Source organism: Trichosurus vulpecula, chromosome 7 (genome assembly GCF_011100635.1).
Source record: "Trichosurus vulpecula isolate mTriVul1 chromosome 7, mTriVul1.pri, whole genome shotgun sequence".
Taxonomy (NCBI): Eukaryota; Metazoa; Chordata; class Mammalia; order Diprotodontia; family Phalangeridae; genus Trichosurus; species Trichosurus vulpecula.
This window is the reverse complement of record NC_050579.1, coordinates 266,579,221-266,589,233: the sequence shown is the minus strand read 5'-3', so window position 1 is coordinate 266,589,233 and position 10,013 is coordinate 266,579,221. Positions and strand designations below refer to the sequence as shown.

The 10,013-nt window shown below is 47.6% G+C and overlaps 1 protein-coding gene across 1 annotated transcript; it reads right to left on the bottom strand.

Annotated features, from left to right (window-relative positions):
• Nucleotides 1–38: 38 nt before the first annotated feature.
• GTF2H4 (general transcription factor IIH subunit 4) lies at nucleotides 39–9,530 on the bottom strand. The gene is made up of 14 exons (XM_036766929.1): nucleotides 9,376–9,530; nucleotides 7,144–7,286; nucleotides 5,455–5,559; nucleotides 5,212–5,343; nucleotides 4,856–4,952; nucleotides 4,607–4,695; nucleotides 4,260–4,371; nucleotides 4,104–4,172; nucleotides 3,785–3,868; nucleotides 2,458–2,590; nucleotides 2,195–2,325; nucleotides 1,676–1,723; nucleotides 1,461–1,539; nucleotides 39–478 (listed from the first exon to the last, which is right to left on the bottom strand). The coding sequence occupies exons 2-14, from the start codon at nucleotides 7,284–7,286 to the stop codon at nucleotides 306–308; spliced, it is 1,395 nt and encodes a 464-aa protein (XP_036622824.1). The 5' UTR covers nucleotides 9,376–9,530; the 3' UTR covers nucleotides 39–305.
• Between the last annotated feature and the right edge of the window lie 483 nt (nucleotides 9,531–10,013).

The following is a 10,013-nucleotide window of genomic DNA, read 5'->3' as shown; positions in this document are numbered from 1 at the left end:
CCGGGGGGAGGGGCGGACGGCGTCCGGGGCATCGCTCGTTTATACAAACTTTATTGGACGTGGAAAGTTACGACGTGATAAAAAAAAAAGGTGCTAGGGCCTGCGGCTCACGCCAAGTGCCAGGCATTCTGAGCGCGGCGGCCGTGAGGATACCACCCCTGCCCGGGGTAGCCAGAGGGCATGGCGCTCCCGGCCGGGCCGCCCACGGCCTTAGTGCCCGCGCCGCTCGGCTCCGGGCGGGCCCGCTGCACCCTCCAGGCCGTCTCCCCGGCAGTCTCTGGGGTGCGCGAGGCCCCGACACCGGCTCAGGAGCTGTGCTTCTGCCTCTTCCAAAACCGCTTGACGTCACTGTGCCCTGCTGGGGTCACCACCATGAGCCGCTTGGCCGTGTTCTCGAAGACCAGCACACCCAGCTCCCGGGCGTGCGACAGCAGCAGCTCAAAGTCCACCTGGGACAGGAACTGGTTGTACAGAACGCCTGGGACCCCGGGAACAGGCCGAGAGATGGCGGGGAGGGGGAGACAGAGACGGAGAGGAGGTCAGACAGCAAGCCGCGCAACGCTCAGCCAAAGCCACGGACGGGACGACCCCAGGCATTTAGCTCAATGCTAAATACTAATATACTAATTTTAATACTAAAATACTAATGCTTGTGCACGCCTCCATTCATTGCTACTCCCTGGCTTCTGAGCAGTTTTAACAGCACTTGACATTTAGGGTCTCACCCATATTAAACTTTTTGGTAAACAATGCTGTGGCGTTAAGTACTACAGCTATTAGACTCAGTTTACAAAGAGGAAAAATGAAGCAGAGAGAGATACATTAGATGAGCTAGAGGCAAGAACACAGCTTGGAAAAGGCACTGGATTTGGAAGAGCAAGGCCCTAAATTCCAATCCCGGCTGTGACTGCCTGGGTGACCTTAGGCAAGTCACTTCCTCTAATGCCATTTTCTCATCTGTAAAATGAGAGGGTTAGACTAGACAGCCTCTAAGGTCCCTTCCAATTACAAATCTATGATACTATTAAGTATCTGAGTTGACTGGAAGCTGGGTCTTCCTGACTCCAAATCCAGCCTTCTATCCCCTCTGACATCTATATAGACTTTGTCACCCGCTCTGTAAACTCTTCTTGGCCACTCTAAATTTTTAAAAATACCATCACTAAGAACCATGTTTGGGGACTGCCTCCTTGCAAAGCTCAACATCCCCTACTCAGGGACTCTAACACCAGTGAGAGTCAAGTGCAATTTTAAAAAAAGGATCTACTACAAAAAGAGACCAATAAATAGGGTACTATGAAAACCAGATAGAATAGCAGTCTAGAATTGGGGAATCTGAATTCTAGCCTTGGTACTTGGCACTTGGGAGGTAAAGTCAAATGGATGAAATTAAGAGTCTAACACAACAAAACTGTTATGCTAATGGGTCAACTGCCAACTGATTGCTACCTGCCACTCACCCTCAGAGAATCGAAGGCGGTCTCTCTCCAACTCCCAGAGTCGGATCTGATCTGTGATGGTGGGAGGCAGTACAGGGGTCTATAAGGGATTGGAGTAGATATGAGAACCTTCAGCTGGGACTGAACATTGCCTTTTGTCTTTTTGCCAAGATAAATCCCTCCTCCCATTCCTCTGCTCCCTTCCCACTATCCAAATGCCTCCCCTAACTCAGGACCTGTTTCAGCATCACTGGATGTGCTCTCGTCTTCAGGAAGTGGATGATCTGAAGAAACACATGAGAATAGTTTTAAGGCCACAGTAGGAGGGTAAGACCATCCTACTGTGGTCATCTTGAAATCTATAACCTGCTTCTCTTGAAATATTAATTTGTTCTTTTTCTCCACACACGATAGGCAACTTAACATCCGTGCCTATCCCATCCAGCTTCTGCTGCTGAGCTACTACTTTTACTGATTATATTTCCCATTTCTTCCCCAATGGCTACATTCTCTGATATTTATATTCTATTCCGTCTCACCCCACCCCACCCCCCAACCTCTGGCCCCATCTGAGAGTAATGGCTTCCACCATTCACCTTACCTGCTACCCTCCTGAACCATCTGCCCCATTCCCATCTCCACCTCACCCAAATAAAACCCGACCTGTTCGTTGACAGATCCCATCACGCTATCTCCCTATCACCCCTACCCCCAATACCTGCAGTCCTCCCTGCTTATCCACCTGTTGACAATACCTGCTGGGCTGTGATACCATTAGCAATGGCCTGCTGCACACTCTCCCGAGTAACCTGGGCTACTACCATATTGGGGAATCGATAGAGCATCTCAGAGAACAGGGCAATGAGTGCAATCTGAAGTTCTGACTCTATCTCCAAAGAAAAAACAAGACCAAAGAAGCTTCAGTTCCTCTTCCCACACTCCCCTCCCTCCCCATCTCCTTCCTTCTTCTAATACCCTCCCGGACTACCTGTTTTCATCTTCATCCCTCCAACCTCACCAGTGTAGGCATATAGCCGGTAGTTGGTTTCCACAACAATGAAGCCTGGCTGATGAGCAGTACCTCCAGCACCAGTAACACCTGATGACAAGTTGATAGCCAGTCGGGTTGGATAGTACCGTCGAGACTTTCTCTAGGAAGCACAGAAGAAGGAGGGCCATTTGATGGTGTCTGGCCTCTCCATCCTGGGCCCCAGGTACCCAAGTCTAGCCTCCAGTCCCTTGCTCTTCACTGATTAAAAAAAAAAAAAGCCCCATTCCTCTTTAATTGAGGCAACTAGGTGGCATAGTGGAGAAAGTGCTGGACCTGGAGTCAGGAAGTGTGTTAAAATTGTATCTTGCTCTGGTCCCCTGAACACCACCCCAATTCCAATCAGAAGAGCACATAAATTTATAAGCAGCCACTACAAAGGGGCCAGAGCAGGATATGAGATTGCAAAAAGGAAGCTGGAAGTCACATACAAACAATCCCAAAGATCAAAGGAGCATAACCTACAAATTGTATCATGTTAACCAAAATTCACGTCCTGGCAATATGTGCTGAATCAGGCGAAGCCATCTAGGTGCTGCTGCCAGGGTTCTGGTCCTATAGTATGTAAATCCCAGACAAATTCCAGACCTCCAGTTTCAGAGATAATGTGGATGTGTTAACTCTGAAGTTTTAGTGATAACTTTCAAATGAGCCAAGCCCAAGGTGGCACAGATAGGAGCTAGTCTGTCCCCTCTAAAACATATAAAAATGAGCCCTCAAACTGCTGCCCCAGCCCAGCACTCTTCCATCAGGCTATGCAGCTGAGGGCTCCCAAATCTAATCAGTGTTTGTTTGGGTGAGACGCTTTGCTTCTTGCCTCCCCAACTTTTTCTCTGAGCCACCTGCCTTACTTCATCATTCCAGCCCCTGTTCCCACACTGCCTCTGTATCCCTCCTCACTTTTCACCACTTGTCTCTGTATTTTCTGTGTTGTTTGCCCTCACACCCTTAGTGGTTGATAAAGTGTGACTGCCATTCCATTTATCACTGCCGCCATGGTCTTTCCCAGTGAGCACCCAAAGAACCAGAAATGGCTGCTTCCTTTTCACAATTTCACAACTTCATAAATTAGTTATCAATTCAGGAAGACACAAGTTAAATCCAGCCTCAGAGACCTAGTAGTCTGGGAAAATCAATTACCCTATGTCTGCCTCAATTTCACTATAACATGGGAATAATGATAGTAACACCCACCTCCAGGGTTACTGTGGGGACTGAATGGAACAATACTGTAAACCGCTTAGCACAGTACCCGGCACAGAGTAGGCACTAAATAAATATATACGAGAACTCATACCTTCCTTTGGAACACCAGCCCAAACTCTCGCAGATGTTGCAAAAAGTTAAGAAGGGAATCACTCATGCCCTCCACAGAATAATCCTACGATAGAGCGGTAGCAAAGGTTGGCTGAGATGTCCAAATGGCTTTCTCCTTTCCAGCTCCCCCCTTCCCTATTTCACCCTCTTCTGCTTAATTCCCCAAATCATTTTTCTCTCCACGTTTTGCTGTTTTGCCTCCATGACCCCAAAAATCTCCTTCCTCATCATGCCCCTTCCCCTTCCCCCTCCACCCAACATCTTCTATCTGCAATACCCCCTTCCAACTCCCTGCTAACCTTTCCAAGAGTAGAGAAGCTAAGCTGGAAGAGGAAGGACAGGATCTCAACCAGGTCCATGCCTCGGCTCTTAGGGAAAAACAGAGACGCAGGGAGAGAGGTCAAAAGAGCACAGGGGAGCAGCTGGTGACCTCAGCAACTGCTCAGCCTCCTTACCTGGGCTGTCTGCAAATACTGCAGCATAAAATACCAAAGCTGGGCAGGTGTGTCTAGCAGCAAGAACTGGAAGCCCGCAGAGGTGATGCAGGGTGGCTCTCCAGGCTCAGAACTGGGCATACACAAGGTCATTGCGGGGCAAAGAAGAAAAAACAGCATCAATTTCGCTGATCGTTCCACTCTGGGCCCTTCACCGACAGCCTCCTCACATACCCTAACATTCTTTCACCTTGTTTCACCCTTCCCCCATGGCTTTTCCCTGAGAAACCCCCTTTACTCTCCACCCTCACAACAAGGACCCACAGGGAAGAAGGGAAGGCGGGAGCCCCACAGGCCCCTGGCCTCACCTCTTCATGAGCCCGGCCTGGCTGAGTAGCTGGGCCAGGTCCTGGCTGACGGCTGCGCTCGGGGAGCCAACCATGAAGTGCAGGATCACCTGAGGGATGGGGAAGCCTGAGTCTCATCCAGGTGGAGCAGGGGACAGAGGAGCTTCTATAGAAGGCTAGGAGGCATTTAGGGGGAACACACAGATCTTAAGATAAACAAGTTTGAGGGAATCTCTGGGAACACGAGGAGTAGGCCTTGGGGAATCTTACCTCCCATCTTTCCTCTGCATACTTGTCCAGTGATGGAACATCCCGGGCATGTTTGTCTGGGCCAAGCTGACTTGTGTCATCTGACCAAGCCTTCCCCCTATGGCCAAATGAGTCTAGAGTAAAAATATGCTTTGTCTCCCTCCGTCCCCCACACCAAAAGCTTCCTCCCTCCTCCTCATCAGCTACAAGCATGACATTTATCACCCTAGATTAAGCCACATCTCAGGCCAACCTATCCAATGAAGCAGGGGAGGAGATCTACGAAACCTGTGGAAGTCACAAGAAGTACTTTGGGGAGACCTTCCTCCAGCCCCATTCCTATGGACAGTATTTTGTACCAAAGAAAGATGACATACCCTCCCAAAAGAGCAACACGAAGATTCTGTCTGAAGACAGGGTTGAGGATAAGGCCTTGGAGGCCACCAGGGAGCAACTGGGTGTGCCAGATACGGAGACCACTCAACAGTCCTGTGCTTTCTTCTTGGGCTCTGGTTAAAACAGCAGCAGTGAAGTGACATAGAAGACATAAGCTTTTGGGGACCTGAGAAGAGGGAATGAAGAAGGCCCCAGAGGAATGTGGGGAGGGCAGAGAGACTCACTTGCTAAATTCCTTCTTCACCCACAGGGCTACAGCTGCTTGGGGCAATGGCTGCTCCAGAAACAACATCCGCATCACCCAGTTCTTAGCCAAGGATGGGAGCTCCCTGTAGGAGATAGGATAAAGATATGAGGCATTACCCAGCAAAACTGAGTATCGTGCTCCAAGGCAAAATATGGACTTTAGTAAAATAGAGGACTTTCAAGCTTTCTCAGTGAAAAGACCAGAACTGAATAGAAAATTTGACTTTCAAACACAAGAATCAAGAGAAGCATGAAAAGGTAAACAAGAAAGAGAAATCACAAGGGACTGACTAAAGTTGAACTGTTTTGTTTACATTCCTACATGGAAAGATAACATGTATGATTCATGAGACCTCAGTATTAGGGTAGCTGAAGGGAATATGCACATATGTATATATGGTTATGTATATATATATATATATATATATAAGTATGTATGTGTATATCTATGTGTGTATATATATATATATATATATATATATAGAGAGAGAGAGAGAGAGAGAGAGAGAGAGAGAGAGAGAGAGAGAGATCAGACACAGGGTGAGTTGAAGATGAAGGGAAGATATCTAAAAGAAATAAAATCAAATTAAGGGATGAGAGAGGAACATATTGAGAGAGGGAGATAGGAAGAGATAGAATGGGGTGGATTATCTCGCATAAAGGTGGCAAGAGGAAGAAGTTCTGTGGGAGGAGGGGAGAGGGCAGGTGAGGGGGGAATGAGTGAATCTTGCTCTCATCAGATTTGGCCTGAGGAGGGAATACCATACATACCCAATTGGGTATCTTACCCCACAGGAAATAAGAGGGAAGAAGATAAAAAAGGGGGGGGATGATGGAGGGGAGGGCAGATGGGGGTGGAGGTAATCAAAAACAAACACTTTCGAAAGGGGACAGGGTCAAGGGAGAAAATTCAATAAAGGGGGATGGGTTGGGAAGGAGCAAAATATAGTTAGTCTTTCACAACATGAGTATTGTGGAAGGGTTATACATAATGATACACATGTGGCCTATGTTGAATTGCTTGACTTCTTGGGGAGGGTGGGCGGGAAGGGAGGAGGGGGGAGAATTTGGAACTCAAAAGTTTTTAAAAACAGACGTTCAGAAACAAAAAAAAAAAAGTTTTTTGCATGCAACTAGAAAATAAGATACACAGTCAATGGGGAGTAGAAATTTAGCTTGCCCTACAAAAAAGGAAGGGAAAAGGGGATGGGAGGGGAGTGGGGTGACAGAAGGGAGGGCTGACTGGGGAACAGGGCAACCAGAATATACGCCATCGGGGGGGGGGTAGAAATGGGGAGAAAATCTGTAATTCAAACTCTTGTGAAAACCAATGCTGAAAACTAAATGTTAAATAAATAAATTAAATTTAAAAAAAAATTCCATGCTCTACAACAGACAATAAAAATATCCTTGAGACTTAAAGAAAAAAAAAGATATGAGGCATTAGCATAATAATTCATCTTGCCCTAACTGTTTCTCTGCTACCAAGGGTCTCTCCAATTTCCTATATCCAAAACACCATCTCTGATAGTATCCTGGCCCTTCTTCCTCCTCCCATGCCAGGCTGACTGGCATTTCAATCTCTCTCATGGTGATTCAGGATCAGCCTCTGAGTCCTTCACAATTAGTAGTTTCTGGGTCCCTGTCACAAAGAGGGTCTCTCTCACCTAAAGACAGCCAGGCAGGTGGCTGGGTGACCATAAAGTCGGTCTAGTACTCCAGGACTCAAACCCCTCAAAAACTCCTGCAGGTTACGGCACTGTAGCTGTCCCCGGTTCAGCCCGGTCCGAGGCGGAGTCCCCTCCATCATCTGAGGAGAGAGGAGAAATACAGGATTAATCTTTGCAGCGCCATCAATGTCAACAACCAACAGATTACCTCTCTCAACCTAGCAGTCAACATCGTTTCCATCCTCCCCAACATCATTCTCCTTTCAACATCAACCCATATTTCTGCTAAATCTAACTTGCATCTACTTGTCTTCCTCACCAGTCTCTCTGCCCTCTTTGTATCTCATCTAGAGAGTTGCCAGACATCCCATAATTCAGTAGACTGTTCTGGGGCAAAGAACTGAGAGTGATATGATATGATACAATGTAACGTGAAGAGCAGTGGACAGACAATAGGTTTGAAAACATACCTAATCAGATGTGTGACCTTGGGCAAGTCCCTTCAATTTCATCTAGAAATGGCGACAAGGATACCTGCCCTGTATGCTTCTCAGGAATGTTTTTATGATGATGTGAAATATTTGTAAAGCACAGTATATACATGTTTTTGTTGCTTTTTGTTGTTCAGTCGTGTCAGACCGTTTAGGAGTTTCTTAGCAAAGACACTGGAGTGGTTTGCATTTCCTTCTCCAGCTCATTTTACGGATGAGGAAACAGAGGCAAACAGGGTTAAGTGGCCTGCCCAGTCACGCAGCTAGCTACGGGCAGATTATATCATACAGGTCTCCCAATTCCCAGCAAAGTTCTGCTTCAAGATGTTACCTCTCCTACTGCACGATGGCTTTACCCTAGAAAGTCATGATGAAAGAGTGCTAGATTTGAAATCTAGGAGCTCAGAATTCACATCCTAAGGCCTTTGACAAGTCACCTCACCTCTTTTTCCTCATGTGCATAATGAGGACGTTGAACCAATTTTCTATGACCTGGATTTGAATCCCAGTTTTGCCACTTAACAAACACCCAGGTAACCTTGGTGGACTAACTTCTAAAGTCACTAAAACTTCATCCTTCCTGAGATTACCTCCAATTTATCCTGCATATATCTTGTTTGTACATAGTTATTTACATGTCGTCTCCCCCATTAGACTGTGAGCTCCTACAGAGTAGGAACTGGGTTTTTGTTTGGGGGTAGAGTTTTTTTGTCTTTCTTTGTACGCCCAGTACTTAGGACACTACTTGGCTTGTATAAGCACTTAATAAATGATTGTTGACTGACAATAAGTGAGGGATTTAGACTAAATGATTTCTAATATTACTTTCAGGTCTGAATTTTATGATTTTGTACTACCATGCACCTCATCTCTTTCCCTAAAAATCAAATCCCTCTTCTTAGTCTCTCTCAAGATCCTTTCTTCTCAAAAGAGGGGGACCACATCCCCCTCCCTCAACTGGACTAAATTCTTGGGTTCCATTTCAGCCAGCTAGTAGCGATAAAACGTTGAGCAGGTCACTTCATCTCTCAGAAGCTCAGTTGTTTTATCTTAAAGCCCTTTGGGGAGAAGCAACACTGCAGAGTGGAATCAGCACTGGCATTGACCTCAAGCACCCACTCAGATGCTTGCTAGCTCTGTGACTGACCAAAGGGGGATAATGGGATTCTTGCATTTAAAGGAAGAAGTGTGAGGAAAGCCCTTCACAAACCTCAAAGCGCGACAGAATTATGATTAGAGGATGCAGCACAAGGGCGCCTCCCCCTGCACAGGCGTGTGGCACGAACATCTGTAGATACCACACACACCACAATCACTAGACACCTTACACACCTTACACACGTCACTACACATACAACACACACACTACACACATCGTACACGCCGCACCCTACACACATAACATATATCACTACACATATCATCACACCACTACACTCTACACACGTTACTGTGCACACAACATACTACACACATGACACGCACACACCGTTCTATGTATAGCACATACATTACACACATCGCTAAACACAATGCATACCACACTTCATCAACACCACACGCATTATATATACACCACCCATCACTACGCTCTTCCCACCACACACGACACCCTACACACGTTATACACACCACACACAGTCCATACACACCGCATCACATACATCACGCGCGCACACAACTTCGGGTTCCTCCAGGTCCGTCCCCCTTTCCCGCCAGCGCCGTCGCACACACTCACCCCGGCCTCGGCCTCGCGTCCTCCTCCGCGCCCCCGCCGCCCGCCCCGCAGCTCCGGCTTGGAGGGGCTGGAGGAGCTTAGGGAGACGAAGGGAAGGCAGTCAAGTCTCCAGGACTGACCGAGGAGAGGGGCGAGGGGGAGGGAGAACGGGGCTGCAAAGCAAGCTGGGAATCCGAGTCCACGCCTTTACCCGCTCTTTCGTGAAAGCGTAGGGAGGCATCCTCAGACCACAACTCCCAGCGAGCCCCTCGGCAGGATGGGGTGGGGACCTAGAGCGACCATGCGTTGGGAGGGCCGGCTAGGAACCGTAGGAGGGTTAGTTTAGTTCCGGTGCTCTGTTCGTCCCCGTCTTTTAGTACCACCCTGGACAGTACCTTTCACCCTAGGTCAGTGCTAATTCTTAGGACTTTTTTTTCCTTGTACCGAAATTAAATCTACCTTTCTATACCTTTCACTCTGGTCCAAGAATTTTGGGGCCAAACATAACAATCCATTCAAATATTTGACAGCTATTATGGTCTGTCTCTGCCCCCCACCCACCCCCACCCCCTCCCCCAGCCTTCTTTTCTCCAGGGTAAATACTCTCGGTTCCTTCAACTGATCCGCTCAGGGGATGACCTCAAGGTCCTTGGCCATCC

Coding starts and splice junctions, on each gene's coding strand:
- GTF2H4 (XM_036766929.1), bottom strand. CDS start 7,286: ATGATGGAGGGGACTCCGCCTCGGACCGGGCTGAACCGGGGACAGCTA. Junction 5,344..5,454: donor GTGAAGAAGGAATTTAGCAA/GTGAGTCTCTCT, acceptor TGTTTTAACCAG/AGCCCAAGAAGAAAGCACAG. Junction 479..1,460: donor CCGCCTTCGATTCTCTGAGG/GTGAGTGGCAGG, acceptor CCGGGGTCCCAG/GCGTTCTGTACAACCAGTTC.